The sequence below is a fragment of the Phoca vitulina genome, unplaced genomic scaffold (assembly GCF_004348235.1).
Source record: "Phoca vitulina isolate PV1807 unplaced genomic scaffold, GSC_HSeal_1.0 scaffold28, whole genome shotgun sequence".
NCBI lineage: Eukaryota > Metazoa > Chordata > Mammalia > Carnivora > Phocidae > Phoca > Phoca vitulina.
In genome coordinates this window covers 13,032,355-13,048,754 of record NW_022589731.1, presented here as the reverse complement: position 1 = coordinate 13,048,754, position 16,400 = coordinate 13,032,355, and the positions used below count along the sequence as shown (strand labels likewise).

General features: G+C 46.5%; 1 protein-coding gene across 3 annotated transcripts in view; it reads left to right on the top strand.

Annotated features, from left to right (window-relative positions):
* GFRA1 (GDNF family receptor alpha 1) overlaps window positions 1–16,400 on the top strand; it is a 222,076-nt gene that overhangs the window by 178,783 nt on the left and 26,893 nt on the right. For all 3 annotated transcript variants that reach the window (XM_032422964.1, XM_032422965.1, XM_032422963.1), the window contains 3 exons: window positions 4,182–4,291; window positions 6,976–7,110; window positions 10,855–11,036. In XM_032422964.1, coding sequence (XP_032278855.1) covers window positions 4,182–4,291; window positions 6,976–7,110; window positions 10,855–11,036 — 427 coding nt within the window. The remainder of the gene's footprint in view (window positions 1–4,181; window positions 4,292–6,975; window positions 7,111–10,854; window positions 11,037–16,400) is intronic.

Sequence of the window (16,400 nt, the reverse complement as noted above, 5' to 3'; positions counted from 1 at the left end):
ACAGGTGAAAATCTTAGGCTGGAACCACCTGCGAGACGCTTGCATCCCACAGTGCAGTGAACTCAGTACAGCCACATCTTCCTTGCAGATCTGTCCTCCCGTGCGTTTCCCCTCAACAGCACTGCTTTCTACAGTCTTGACTTCCATTCTGGTAAAACCTGCCACCCGGTGCATCCTCCTTTCTTCCTCTCCTTCAGGCCTTCAGATCTCCCCACTGGCTCCCCACTGGCTGCAGTCTCCTAAGTAACCGTCTCTCCTGCCACTGGCCAGTGTCCTGCCTCCCCATTGCTGCTAGAACAGTGAGGGCACAGGGTAGGTCTCAAGCAAATTTTGGCTGAACGGCTGAGAGACCCAAAAGTCTTCCAAACGGGCAAATCTGATCATGTTACTTCTCTGTTTAAAAACCTTCAGTGGTTTCCAGTGGTTTTAGGATAAAATCCAAACTCTTAGGTCATTCAAGGCTCTTCACATCCTTGCCACCATCATCACGCATCACTCACCATTCTCATCCCGTCGCTTGGCCATCCCACGTGAACAACTAACAATTTTCTGGGTGATGCATGTGTTACGTATGGCGGTTGCAAATGATTTCCAGCTCTGGAGTCAGATTGAGTGTGGTCATGTTCCAGCTCCACCACAGAGCTCTACGACCTGGAGGGAGGTCACATAAACTCTCTTTGCCTCAGTTTCTTCATCTGCAAAATGGGACTAATAGGATCATCTGCTGGGGGGTTGGTGTGAGCATTAAACGCGTGCATACATGTCAAGCCCTTAAATCAGTCTCTGGCACATACAAACATTCCATTATCGTTACCCTGGGAGTTCAGCGAACTTGCTGACTTTATCATGTGCTGCCTCCTTCTGCCTGGGATGCCCCCTCCACCTTGGCCTGACAGATCCGAGCCATCCTGTGACTCTCAGTCCCAATATCATGGCCTCTCTCAAACGAACATCTGTAGCCAAGGAGTGTTAAAAGCTTAAGTTGTGGCATTATATCCTGGTTCTACTAGTCACTATTTTACTCTAGTTTAAACTTGCTAAGCTATGGTTTCCTCCTTTGTGAAACTCAGATAAGAAAATAATCGCCTCTACCTTATTAAGAGTTGTCAGGGAAAAATATAAAGACATACCTAGCATATACTAAATCCTTCATTCACGTTAGATATTACTTTTATTAGCAGCCTTTCTGCCTTTTATCAAGAACTAGCCACAGTATCATTGTACTCTGTTTCCTTGTTTCTCTGGGTGGGTGATTTGAGTTCAGAGACAGAGAACTTATGCATCACTGCTTCTCAGGCACCTGACACATCATTTGGGCCATGGAACTTTGGAACTGACCAGAATTCAGGGCTTTATCTATACATGTAACCATCTGTAACCATTTCTGTAATCTGCTCTAAAAGATTTCAGAGGACCAGAGAAGATGTTAGGAAGGAAGGGTGTTTGAGGGCTAACTCTTCTTTCTTTGTGAGGTCCTAAAGACTGCAGATTAAATGGTCCTACACCATTTCATTTGGCCCAAAGGTGCATGGGAATGATGGGCTGGCACTTCACTTCCAAGACGTGACATGTGCTTTATCAGTAGGATTGAATACCTCATACTGGTCCTTAAACAGGGTTGTGCCAATACATACTAAGTAGCTGGTTATCCAAGAATGATACAAAGCCCTGATTTGTGGTGTTTGCTGATCACCGCGGTGTAAATACTCCCTCCAAGGTTACTCTCAAGCCAGCACTGTGGCGTTAACCAACTCGCAAGATCCCTGAAGATGGACCAGTCAGCCAGTCATGAGCTGGCTCCAGCACAATACAATGTAAACTTCAGTTTTTCTATCTGTAAAATGTGAGTCCTCTGAAGTTACCACCCTATCTCTGAAGTAGAAATGTCAGAGGGTCGAATGTGAAAAAAACAGGCAAATGTTAGTGTTTTGGCAATGCTGCACGTGATCATCATTATCTTGAAACTCTTTCTGTCCACTGGCCATGTGCATCTTAGGATCTGTGCTGACAATCTTCTCTCACAAGCCAGCCTATCTGATCTTCTGCTCAGAGCAGTGTATCTGGTTTTATCCTCCCAATCAGGGTTATACTCTCTGCAGCAGACTGACTCAATTAGCCTTTCATTCCAGAGTCCAATTGTGAGTCAATTTTGAGGTTGTTAAGCGAAATGAGTCTGGTGGCATTAGCCTCGCACCGAAGGATAGTAATCCGCATCACGGTGCCGTTCAGTTAATAGTCTGCTTGAGAAACTATAAGAAACAGGGACTTGGAGACAAAATGACCTTTTGTCCATCTCTGGGGGACAGGCTGGGAGCGCAGAGCTGCCAAGTCAGAGAGCTGCTCAGGGTGTGGGCAGAACTGGAACCCCAGCTGCCTGAATCACAATTGGCCTTTGCAAAGTTAGAAGCCCACCAGCACTAGATCATTAACTTTCATGACCAGGAAAAGTCTTCTGAAATTAACACTCAGTCCAAGCTGGATGCCATTGGAGCCGGCTGAGTAAGCCTGAGCCACCTTTAGGGATTTCCTTGGAAAAATAAATCCCCTAACCAGGCTATAGAAAATGGCTAGGTTTTATGCCCTTCAGTGTGTTCAATTAGAGTCCGAAAACACCAACTAGGCTTAGACGGTGGGAGATCCAGGACACGCAGACAGGCGCATGCACAAGTCTCATTTGGAGGATTTTGCCAAGCCACTTAGCTTCAGCACATGGCCCTGCTTGGGAAGCGGGATGAAGGGTCCTCTCTGAGAACTGTCAGGTGCAAAGAAAATAAAGCTTTGCTCCAGCATCTGCCCTGGGGATTGACAGTGATGGAACCAGGCTCGCATAGACAGAGGGCCCAGATCGGCACAGCTAGGGAGGCTCAGATACCCCTGCTTAAAAGGGTTCAAGGAGAGACCAGTCCCTCACAAACACCCTGCAGCCTTTGCAGTGTGCTATGAATTTAGATGATTTCATTGGGCCTTTTAACTCCCCGATAGTTACAGTTGTAGTAAAGGGACACATAATGAGCTTCCTGCAGACCTTTTACCTCCGTGATCTCTGCACACGCTCCCTTGTTACGCCCCGCTGCCACGCGAGCTCGCATATAACCTAAGGTATGCTAAGTAAACACAGTTTTTTGGGTGGAAGGAAGTAAAAACAGCACTATGTATGTTGGCTGCCAATTTGGGTAAGCTGAAGAGAAAAAAGCTGAGACAGCCGTCCATTGTCTCCCATAATTGCCGGATAATTTAAATTCTCTTGAAGTCCATTGTGTTCTTTGCTTAGAAGCAGAGCTGTTGTCTGCTGAGATGACCTCTGGTGGCCCTGCTCTCATTCAGGATTTCTCCAACAATATCCTCTTCAGATTGAAAAACAGCCAGTTGGCCACAAAGAGCCCTCTGCCTCCCCAGACCAGCGTGTCTGTGGCCCCCTCCCCACCTCTGGGGCTCTGCAATTTTGCCACCACTCAGGGCTTCCCAGTGGACTGTGCAGGCCCCTGGGCAGTTTCCAAACTGCAGACAGATACAGCACTTGGTCAGTGGCCCCTCCAGGCACCACCTCCCCTGGAAGGCCCAGTCACATAGTGACTGCCTAGAGTGAGCATCACCTGTCCCTCCTGCTTTTCCCTTCTGTTCTGGAGTGGCGAGCTCCTCCTCACTTGGCTGGAATCAATCCCTGTCCCCTGGGCTGGTGAATGAGAGATAACTTACAAGACAAATACACGTATTTTTAAAGCCAGCAGGAATTACGGGAGCAGATGGGCTGTAGGATCCTATTTGGATGCCAGGGACATGTTTCTGTATAAAGTAAATATTTTCCCAGTGTGGCTCTCTGGTGAGTGTGTAGAGAAGCATATTTCCTAAAGATGCAAATAAGTCTGTCAGAAATAAATATTGAATGGAAACTTCAAAGCATCTAGATTTCTCCAGTTACAGGCCCTGAAGACTTCTCTGCAAATAAGCAGACACACAGGTGGGTAAAAGTCTGGGGGAAGGAGGGGACGGTTGTGTGGGGGGAGGTTGGATAAGAGGGGGTGCTAACATCCTCAGAGCGCACACTTTATATATATATATATTTTTTTTTTTTTTTTTGTGCAGAAAAAGGCATATCGACAAAGGAACGAAGAAAAGTTTACATTGGTCCAGAAGTTTAGGGTATTTCAAAACTCACCACTTGCCCTTTCTTTCCATTGCAGGTCTCGCCTTGCGGACTTTTTTACCAACTGCCAACCCGAGTCAAGGTCTTCCAGCAGCTGTCTAAAGGAAAACTATGCTGACTGCCTCCTCGCCTACTCAGGGCTTATTGGTAAGATCCGGGAGAAGCGGGACGGGAGGGAAGTGTGGTTTACAAAGACTCACAGACTCTTTCCGTTGCAGCTTGCCAGTGTCTGTAAAAGGAAAAAATCGCCCAGTAACCCTCTGTGCTGGGGTTTTGATCCCCTGGGAAACCCGGGGTTCATGGCCGTGCAGAGGCAGAGGCAGGAAGCAGGGAGTAAGACAGTGCAGGTCTGAGCACCTGAGAAGCATCCCCCGGGGGAAAACCGCCCACACAGAACAACAGGAGGAAACAAACAAACAACATGGCCGTGGAAGAGGGAAGCAAGTCCATCTGAGCTCGTTGAATTAGGGCACTTGGGAGGCATTCTGTCTGGGGAAATAAAAAAGGCTGTTCCCCAGAAATGGGAATAAAACCCCTAACTACCGGGGTCCTTCTCACCGTTAATATTTTTGGTAATTCAGCTCCTGTTGGGCAGGGGGTGATGGAGCCTAAAATGGTTCCCTGAGAACAGACCAGCAGAAACAGTGTTTTCTGCCTCTCAACACCTGAGGCTTTCCCAGAACCAGGTTCTTGGCATTCGGGGCGAGAGTGCAGTTAGGAGTCAGAAATTAGTACTCTACTTAGTACCAGTAGAGTGCGAGGAGTCAGAAATTTGTGCCCGTGGCTTAAAGGGGCAGGCAGGAAGAAAGGCAGGTGTTCCGGGTCCCAGGGCCTGAGGAAGCCTTGGTGGCAGGGCTCCGTCACAACTGACATTTGAGGACAAACACGTAGTGAAGGCTGTGGAGGGGTGAGGGAAATCACACTTGTCAGAAGCGTGACGGCTCAGCCAGGGTGTGTGTTCCTGCCACGATCACACAAGTCACCGGCGAGAAGAGCTTCCCACCAAGAATGACAGCACAGACCCATTTTTTTTTTTTTTTTTTTGTCACCAGAGTGTCTTCAGCAAGAGATTTTGGGACAATCAACGATGGTGCTTAATGCGGGGATATTATAGGGGACTGCACACTCATTCCAGCGTTTTTTGAAAGGATACCTGTGTTCTCTTGGGCAAGACCTTTCACCGTGTTGTTTAGCATTTTTGTGGCTGTATCCCAATGGGTGTATCTTCCTTGAGTCAGTATTCCAAATTTGCATTCACTCTTTCCTTTTCTTAAGTAAGTTGGTCTCTGGTAGGGGTTACTTATCAACTATGGAATTATGAGCTTAAGAAACAATGGAAATAATTAAGCCATGCTCATTATAAAAAGTAAAAAAAAATACAGAGAAACCCAAAGGAGACAGTAGGAAGGATCTACAACTCGAATCCCAGACGTAATCCCTATTAACACCTTAGTCCATATCCTTCCAGGCATATGTGTTCATTAACTCCTCCATGAGGGGCCAAGGCACAGGGCTGCCAGGCATTTCTGGCTTGGCAAACCATTACCTGCCCAGGATGATGAAATACTCATCATGGAATGGAATGAAATGGTTGAAGCAATGCATTTCACAGACCAAAATTTATTTCCCTCTTGGGTCTGGATCTTTCCCTGCGCACTGGTCACTGGGTTCTAAATGTCTTTCAGGACAAAGCTTGCACCTGCTTCTTCCATATGGCAGGGATCCATCATGATGCCCTGCATTCAGTGGATACTTAGTAGACACATTTTAACCTCTTGACTCAGGGTTTGGGGTACCTTTTCCTTTCTCATCCAAAGTTAGGTGCTCACTGCTGTGGATCAAAGTTCCCATCCCAAGGTATGATGGGAGATAATGTAGTTCAAATTGGTAAGGAATGTAAGGTAAAAAAGATAGGTCTTTGACCCGGAAGAGCTTACAAAGAATTTTTTTTTTTCTGTTTATGAACCAAATATATCCTGTGGCTCACTGACCACCTATTACTTCTTACGTCCACAAAGTACAGAAAACCAGAAGGCTTCTTGGCATGAATAGGCATCGCCTGGTGCGAGCCACCCAGAAGAAGACATTTGGGTTGTATTAAGTATAAATACATTGTTTATTTGCGCCAGCACAGAGCTCATCAGAAAAACCATGAATATAGGAAGATGTAGCCAAGTGAGACCACCCAGCATTTCTTTGAGGACTTTTGGGGACTATCGAGACAATACTCCAAGAGCCATCAGCTTAGAGAATTTCCACTGTTTAGTTCCAATTCCTTCGCAACTTGGAAGACTTTATTTAAATCAGTTGAAAGTCTGGTGAGCAGAGGCCTCATTATATATGTTCCGGATGTGCGGTAACCCAAAGGATAGCTTCTAAGCTTCCCTGTGTTACTTTGAAGAAGCCATTTGCTTCTGAGGGAAGTGGATGCAAAGTCCTAAAAGAATTTTTAAGCTACGTAAAACCAGTTCTGTCTATTTATGAAGATTAATGACATTTTCAAGAAAATGCAAGGGATTTGGCAACTCATGCATTCGAAGTTAATTCTCTCCTACTCCATAACATCCATACCATTTGGGCAGAAAAAATACCCTAAGTGCAGCTCAAGGAGTTCTGTTATAATTTTTTAAGTAAATGTGTAAATTATTTTATGTGCTCAAGATAAATTGCCAAGAAAATGCACTGCTTACTGTAATTTCTCACTCAGCAAACACAATGTTTGTAATTATCCGTGGTGCATCCACCATCAGAGGAATATTTGTTTCTTTTTAGGCTATACAAAAGTCTGTATGATCCCATAAGAACGAGGTGCCTTGTTTTTACTGTTTTAGGTACAGTCATGACCCCCAACTACATAGACTCCAGCAGCCTCAGCGTGGCCCCATGGTGTGACTGCAACAACAGTGGGAATGATATAGAAGAATGCTTGAAATTTTTGAACTTCTTCAAGGACAATACTTGTCTTAGTGAGTTTAAAAAAAAAAAAAAAGGAAGCAAACACACAAACACGCTTTCCTCTCTGTGTTCAAGCTGTATCTTCATGTTTCTTGTGCCTGCCTCTTCTCGCTCTCTCTTTCTCTCTCTCTGTCGCTTTTTTCCTGCTCCTTGATGGTGAATCCAGCATCTCTTGGCCATACTGCGCAATGAAGCAGGGAACAGAGCGAGTGGGTGCTGCCGAGTCTGTGAACCCAAAGGCCTAAGAGAGCAAGAGATTCAAACAACAGAGGGTACATTATGTCAGATAGAACTCTTCTACCCACAGGTCGAATTCTGATGTTGGCAACCAGCATGAAGTCTGTTCCAGAGGTTCTTAAAACCTGGGCGCGATGTACGGTGTGAGAAGCTCAGACAAATTAGATGGGGATAAGCCTCCAAGGGCTCGCTGAGAAAAATTAGAACATTAACATCAATAGCCCCCTGGGTGTTCAGGGTTGGCTCAGAGGAGAAGCCACAATTCTTGAGTGGGATAAGCTGGCGATGCAGCCAGGAACCTCAGGATGTCAGTTATCTTGAGAGGCAGAGATGAGCACTTGGGGGTGGGGGGGAGAGGGGAGGTTGTTCCTGCTTGGAAATAGTATCAGTTATTATTGCAGTTTGCTTGGGGCAAGGTGGAAACATGTTTCCCAAAGGGAGAGGGATGGAGAGAAATGAACAGGTGTGAACAACGGGCATTCATCAGACTGTGCCGGGTCTCCCTTCGATCCACGGAGATGCACACTGCTTGAGGTGGTGATCCAGCGGAGATGCTTGAGTACCTCGCTCTCATTTTGTGGCAGCCGACATTAATTTATTGGGTGCCCTCAGCTCACTCTATAGGGAGTGCAATATATACATTATCTCATTTACTGTAATCTGCACAGAGTCCTAGATCTAGGTATGAGCATCTCCATTTCACAGTTGAGTAAACAGCTGTTATTCACATGGACCCTCCATGCCAGAGATGGATCTGAAGCCTGAGTTCCTTCTTCTGCAGCCCCTGTCCCCTGAGGCTTTTGTGTCATGCCTGATATTAAAGGGCCCATTGGACGAGAATATATGGCTGAACACTGGGGACCAGGTGTGACTTCCTGGTGAGAGATGTTGGAGCCAGCTTCTAGGAATTAAGGTTCAGCCACCCCTCTGAGAGCCGTGACAGCTCTCCATGATGCTCTGCTATACAATGATTGATGACCAGAGAATTAGCTAACAATTTACCATGCGTACATGGAAAAGCTTTTAAGTGTTACTTATTCTAAAACCTCTTTATAGCTTCCTTTGTTGAAAAGACAAATCTAAATGATTTGCTTATTAGGTACTTCAGTGATGTGGCTGTAACCAAATGTTTTAATCATCTTAAAACCAACACGAGCTTCTGGACACCTAAGTGAAACTGAAAACCACAGAACTAGTGGGAAGTATGGAGACATTTGCTAAAACATTGTGAAGTGTACCTTAGATCTCTTGTTTGGTCTTGACTTAAAAAAAGAAAAGTATGTATATATCCTTTTCCACATCCTGCACAGTCTTTTGGTAGAATGCAAGTTTTAATGAAGATAAAGCAATGACAGTGTAGGTCAGTGTGAGAAAAGATGATAGTCACTCTGGCTGGAAAACCTCTCCCTCATGGAGAAACTAAAGGTGTCCCTGCTTAATAATATTTTGGTGAAGGGGAGACTGGTCTGGCCTCTTTTTGCTAATGACTTTTCAATAAAAATAAATACATTTGGTCTTCAACAGGGACCGAAGCCAGCCAGAATTTTTCATAGTCATTCCATTTATACTTCAATGAGAAGGGGCACAGTCCACCAAAGACACAGCGCCATCAATTCACTCTCTTGCAAAAGGCTCTAGAGTAGAAGGAATTGAAATTTGTAGATTCCAAACCGAATGCAGTAACCCAATTCTGCTGCCTTCGGATTAACCAGATCTCTCCCAGATTCCTCTATCATGAGCACAACTTTAACTGATTGTTTATTTCTAGTTATTGGGGGAAACACAGTTATTTTTAAGCCAAAGTGCATGGCCAGGGTGAGGGGAGGAGAGAAGAATGAGCTGGAGACGGAGGTAAGATAGGAGTGACTGTCACTCGGGTCTTCTCCAGATGCCACCTTCACCTCCCTGGACCGCTCTATCAGAACATTTCCCCCTTCCACTCTCACCCCTGCTTCATTTCCTCCAGTCATTTCTCAGCACTAAATGGATTCTGTATTTCACTTAATACCCTCCCCAGCCGGGGCATGGGATCTCCATGAGGGCAGGGGTTTTGTCTGTTGTTGCTGTCCTTGATGTTCACCGCTGCGTGGCCTGCACAGAGCAGGACCGGGCGCTTAGTCTGTGTTCCACTGACATTTCAGTAAATGAATGAGCGAGGCTGCAGACTCCCCACGTGGCAAGGCAAGCACACGGGAAAGCTCAGGTAGTGACAATAAACGGCAGGGGTCTCCTGAGTCTCCCTGTCTGAACAGGAAAGAGAAAGAAGCATTCTGCGGCTTGTGGTGGTGGTGGTTCCGGGTCATTCAGGGAAACCTCTCTGCATCGCACCCACCCGTTAAGCCATGTAACGTGGCTGGGAGCATAAAAAGCATTTATATTAATTCGAAGCTGTCTCTTACAGCCTGAAAAATGTAAAGTTTGAGAAAACAAGCTTCCAGTTTGCTGAACTTAAAGGATAACAATTTTAGAACAAAATGTCACTTCTAAGAGGAAGATTAGGCTTAAATTATTCTGTCTTGTATATCGGGAAATGCCGCTAAGAATCATATATTAACAATTTGCACATTCGGGTCTCAAATGGAGGAGTCTGATTTCTTATACAATGAATATGAAATAAAAAATTCCTAAAGCCAGGCCAAATCCCTGAGGACCTGATTAAAAACTGTTTTTAATTCATTTTGAGGAGGGGAACAACACACAACCAATTTACTCTTGCCATAAAAACAATCTAATCCCATGAAATTGTAATAAGCTTTTAAAGTTTTACATTTTAAACTTTTCATTTAAGTAGGGCTGCTCCTACCTAATTATGCAGATTTTGTTTGGAAGACTGGGAGCAGAAAGGGGAAAAATAATCTTACTTAAATTTGCACTATATATTGATGAGATTGGGGTAGATTTATTTTCTTTTAAAGAAACCGGTTGCATCTGTACTTTGAGCAATGCCTGGCTCATAGTCGCTGCTCAGAGCATGTGCAGAGTGCTCTACGGTAGTGAGTCACATCTTTTGCTGTTTGATTTTACTGCCTGCCAAATTAGCATGGATGCCACCAAGGTCCCTCATAATTAGGTTTATGTTACTTAAAAAAAAAAAAAGCACCAACTAGTTTGCTTTTAGTATAGTATTTTAACAGAGTACAGGGATGTTCTTGGAAGATGGGTCAATGATCGTGATCCCCCCCAAAAAAGGTTCAAGGCTGGGTTTCGAAGCACTTGACTGATGAGTATTTCAGGGCAAGGATCTTGCTCAGCCCCTGGTACATAAATAGGAACACTATTTGTTGCGCTTTGAGCATACCTAAGTGTCCATCTCGGTGTTTAATGAATGAATTGATTTTTGAGCACCTGACCCGATGGCTGGCTCTCAGCATGTGTAGGGTGGAGGGATGGATGGGTTTTGTTCAGGGAAGTCCAATACTGTAATCAGAATTTCTAGTGTGCCTTTCTGGCTTTATGTATCCTGTCTGTTACATTTGCTGCTTGACTTTGAAATTGGATTTCCTCCTGTTTTACTGCAGAAAATGCAATTCAAGCCTTTGGCAATGGTTCTGATGGGACCGTGTGGCAGCCAGCCCTCCCAGTTCAGACCACCACTGCCACCACCACCACAGCCTTCCGGGCCAAGAACAAGCCCCTGGCGCCAGCAGGGTCTGAGAATGAAATCCCCACTCATGTTTTACCACCTTGTGCAAATTTGCAGGTAAGAGCGGGGACCGAACTCCCCTTTGGAGCTCACTTGCAGAGGGGGAAGCCCGGACTAGTTTCCTGCAATGCATCTAAAGATAAGACGGCTAATGATGGAGGGCTGCTTGGGTTTGCGTCTTAAAGGTGCATTTTAACCATGATAAATGGAGATTGTGAAGTGCCACAGAGCGGGAGAAAGACGAACTCTGGGACTGACTCCCATCTGCTGGGAATGTGACTTTGGTTAGGGTCCCCAGAGCTGGCCTTGGTGTCTTCACCTGTGGAATGAGGGGGCTGGGCAGATGAATCTTTAAGCCTTCTGTTTGTGGAGTGGCAGAGCTGAACTGGTATTGATTGATTTATTATGCTTATTCTGTGTTCTCTACAAAGCAGCGCCTATTGAAAGAGAAGGTACTCTTAGGTCGGTCGCCACCACTGTCATTTAAACTTAACGTGGAGCGTGTAACTCTGTCTAAAGGTTAACCAGAGACGCTGTCACTAGTGAGGTGTTAACTCCAGTGTAGAGTCTGTACGGCTTCGTTCTTCCAGAAGCAGAAGAAAGTGCTTTTCTGAAGTAGGAGGAACTATGTGGAGCCACTCTGCCCAGAGCCCCTCGTGGGACTAGAGGCCGGTGAGAATGGCCAGGAGACTTCCCTGGGGTTAATCCAGATCTCCAAGGGCAGAACCACAATGGCATGCGAACAAAAGTTTCCTGCCTTTAGTCACAGCAGAGTGTTTATTCTGCCTTTTTATTGATTTTTTTTTCGTAGTAACGAGTATTCAGCTACTTACTTAGCAAGACATTACCTATTTGTATGTCTGCAGAGTATTTTCGCACAGCTTACCTCTCTGGCTGTTATCCTCTTGACGGCTGTGGGAGAGTAACAGTATTATTGTTAGCCTTGTTCTTGCACTTGAGGACACCGGGGCTTGGTGAAGTAACACTTCTGCTGGAGCCTCCAGAGCTTGTGAGTCACAGAACTCGTGCTGGGAATCCAGGAGACTCCGGTGCTCTCGTGGTTCTTCCTGTATTTTGGGGGTAGTTGTGACCGCGTGAGGATTTCTGCTGCCTGCCATGCTGGGGAAAGGCACATGCACCAGGCACTGTGCTGTCACTTCACACCCGTCACTGGAGTATTCTCCCTTCTGTCACCACTCTGCTGCCACCGAGGATCAGGCTCACCAGAATGTTCACCAGAAACCTTCTTTTGCCAATACCGTCTTAACTCACAATCCTCTTTGTTCCCTACAGACCACTGGGGCAGTTCCTCTGCTTCTGGTTTGCTTGCTGTCTTCTCTCCCCCAGTGTCTCCCTTCTTCTTGGATATCCTACATGCCACTCAGCTGACTGTTGGTCTCCTTCCCATCCTCCTATGTCACAAACCCTCAGACGCTCTCACACCCACCCATACGCACAGCACTGAGGAGCAGTCGGGGAGGGGAGCCGCACAGCCTAAGGTCAACCAGATTCTCTTCGTGCTTCTGAAGCATTTCCTGAGCACGTCCAATGTCCAAATCACTGTGCAGAAACCGCCAGAAGTAGGAGGAGGCTTGGGGACTATTACAGCCTCTAACTGCCCCATCTTGCAGCAGAGCCCTCAGGCTCAGGGAGGGGAGGTGACTTGCACAAAGCCCCCCAGCCGGGGAGAGGCGAGCCTGGAGCCAGACATCGCACCACAGACACAGGATCTGTTCTTTGTCTCTGGCGGGTGCTCGGCATCCTGCTTCCTCCTCAGCCACCCTTCTGTTCTTCTTGGGTCCACTCAGGTTCTAGCACCAGTAAGACAAGGGCCAGGTAAGGTATTGGACCGTGGTGTCCTTCGGTGATAAGAGTGGGCCAGAGATGGTTCCTGACTGGTACAAGAGGCAAGGTCTGACCGTGACAAAACCACGTCTTTCTCTGCACGTGTCTGAGCGCACAGAGCATGGTTGCGGAGGGAGCGTTTAGTCTGTTTATTGAGTCCCTTCTTTGTTTTGGAAACTTCATGGAGATGGGCACTCAAAAAAAAAAAAAAAATTCTCTCCTCAGTGAACTTACAAATAATGGGCAAAGGCACAGCTTGTCAACATTTTGGGAAGTCAGACCAAATTAATAGATGGCGTTTCAGAAGAATAGCCATTATTGGAAATCCCGTGAAATTAGTTTCCTCTAAGAGGAAACTGAGAGAGGACTGTGTCCGCCATAAGGAGGCATTCTCCCCACCTCCCTGTGCCCTGCTCCCCCATCCCCCACCCCGCCCCCCCCCCAGATCACAGCGCCTGACTTCTGCTTCCTGTGGTGCACGCATGTCTTGGCCACACAATATTGTGCCTCTGACACAGATCCGCCCAGCCCCCCCCCGCCCCCCACAAGGAGGACTCTGTGCTGCTGCAAGGTTGCCCTGGCAACGTTGGGGGACACATGAGCTCTGTTCCCAAGAAACAGCGCCTCGCCTTCCCCTGTATTAGTGATAGGAAGTCTGCCTCATAAATAGAGGGGCAAAGTAAAAGCATGGTGTTTATGTCGAGGCTGCTCTTTAACTTCTCGGCGGAGGGGGGAAATAGAAGTGTGGGACGAGCAGGGCATGAGGGCGCAGCCATACTTGTCTTCCCTGGGACACACACACACAGGACACACATGTCTTGGAGCTAAACAGCATTTCACTTCTGGGGAGTCCTTCAGGGTTCTACCAAACCTCACCTTCCCTTCTCAGGGGATGGTCTGCTTGAGCCCATTTTTGCACACGTGAGGCGGGGAGTGAGGGCATGGGTTCTGCAGCCAAGCCTGTGTTCAGACCCAGGCTCTTATCCTCACCAGCCCCGTGGCTTCTCCAAGCCTCAGCTTCCACAAAACTCGAGGATGGCTGAGCTGCCAGAGTTGAGGGGATTAAACGGGGGTAATGCTTCAGGGCCTGGGACAGAGTGAACACTCCGGAATGGTACTTTAAAGATGTCACATGTGATGTCTGATGCCCAGTCAGGTGGCCACCGGGTCCCTTTACAGCAGGTGGACAGGGGTGTTGTGCCTTGCTTACAGACATCCTTCCCTTTTACACCTAAGGCAACAGAGGCAGGGAAAGGCTAGTGACTTAACCAGAATCACACGGCAATTCTTCGGAGGGCCTGGGATTTCTGTCCCAAGACCAGTATACTTCTCTGCCTTGTTCCATGGCCTTGAACAACCAACCTGGGCTCTTTCTTTGAATTAGAAATGGACAGAAAGGAGGAAGTAAAAAACAGAAGAGAAGAGAGGATAGAAAAGGCGGCAGGGAAAAGCTGGTTTTCAGAGAGCCATATGTCCTAGTGCTTCCCGAAGGCAGCTATTCAAGTAATAGGGAAAACACAAAGCTCATGCAATTCCGGGAGACAGGGAATAGGGAAAGACTGAAAGTTTGCCAGTAAAACTTTTCGCAGCTTGGTAATGTCTTTAGAATGACCTATACTAACAACAGTGGAAAGAATCATTGGAGGCCAGAGGATGGGGGGTGAATGAGTGATAAGAGATGGGCCTTCACCCCGAGAACATGGTGCCTGGCACTGATTTAGCACTTTCACTTTGGAGGAGGGCTCCCAGGAGACTCATTCTCCCCATCTGTCCTTCTTTTGCCTGCCTGGCTGTCTCCAGATAAATTATCATTTGCCAGGGGGTCCTAGAAATATCTTAGAATGGCGTTTGTCCCAGCCGTGTGTGTCATTACTCAGAATAGAATTGACTGAAACCAGCTTGGGATCCATTGGTAACAGATTTGGAGAAAGTCAACTATCTTTGGCAGCTATAAAGGTCACTTCCCTTGAGAGGCACCCTCTTGTAATATTTTAAAATATACAATAATACGAGAAAACTCTTGGGGACTTGAGTTCCTGTCTTAACATTTGAGATAGATTTCCCCTTTGGAAGGGAAGAAATAAGAATAAACATTTTCAAAAGTCGGCTTCAAAGTGTAATAATCAACAAACCAAATGCAATTCTTCTGGGGAAATGGGTGGCCTTGGGTGTGGGGCATATAGGACTCATCTGCAGTTCCTAGGAAAGGCTTGTCTTTAAAAAAGGAAAGTTGATTGATTAGTATAAAATGTCATAGAAATGTCCAAGTGCTTACCCCCCGCGGTGATAAAATAGCAGGTTTTGGGTAACGCGCCAAGCTCCCATGTCAGGATTAATTGGCCGTCATATTAGTAACAAGCATGACGCGGACTGTGCTATTGTTGGTATATCCCTTTGACTTGTACAAAGTGGTCACATGAAAAACAAAGGAAGATTAAAAACTCTACCAATTATTTCATCTTCTGTGCACTTGAGTGGTCTGCTAGCTGAAAAAAGCTCAGGATATTTAAACCAAATGGACTGTACTTGTCGCTTATTTAAAGTAAATATCTTTGGGAGATGTAAGTAGGTGTTGGAAAAATCCCTACTTTGCCTCACTGTACACCACTTAATTCTGGAAGCTTAAAGTAAAGACCCCTTAAAGTGGCATTTGCAGGTCTTGGATTCCATGGTCTAACAGGGTGCTAGAGCCTGGGGAAGACAGCCCAGGGGCTGTGGCTGAAGACTCTGGGGAAAACTGCTGTCTCTGCCGCTTTCCACTCTCTTTCCCCTCAAAAGAGCTGTGATTGACAAGAGAAAGTCTGGTAGCCTGAGGGACACGCACACTCCGATCCAGGGCTAGCAGGTGGGTATGGGATAGCTGTGAGCAGTTGGAGAGCTCTCGGGAACAGGGAGAGCCACAACCAAAGTCAGTTTTTCTTAGGAGCCAAAGAAAACATCTCTGTGGAGAGACATGGAGGGCCAGAGGTTGTAGACAGAGCTCAAGTAGGGCTCCTCCCCTCTCCCTAGTGGAACTTTTAAGACAGCATTCTAGAAAGAAACCAGCAATGTGGTTTTCTCAGTCATGAAGAAGTGTGAGCATCTCCAGTGGATAGTCGTTGTGAGAATGCTTACTACTGAAATCCCCAGTGCAGAGCAGAGGGCTCCTGTTCTCTTCCCCACCAATAGCCCATCATCCGCTTTGGTGGTCAGACCACGCTAGCCCTAAAGGTCCCACAACAGGGACACTTAGAATGGCCCTCCGTGGGCCATGGGACAAAGGCCTTGAGGGTGGGCATCTTTCCTGGAGCAGAGAACCTGCAATATCCACTGGATTTTAATCCCTGGCCTCCTTGACTTGATACATTTCCTTCTCTTCGCAGAGTACAGTTTGAAGCTTATAGAAATGGGCTGGGTGCTTGTAGGATGCAGGATGTTCGCCGACTGATAAGAGGAGGAGAGGGCAGACAAGATTTGCCCATCCATTTACCTCCTACATATTAGAGTATTCAAATATTTAATTAGAATATTGAATATCAGAATATTGAAAATCATCTAGACCTGAAACAAAACTTTCGATCCTAGAAGAACAGCATA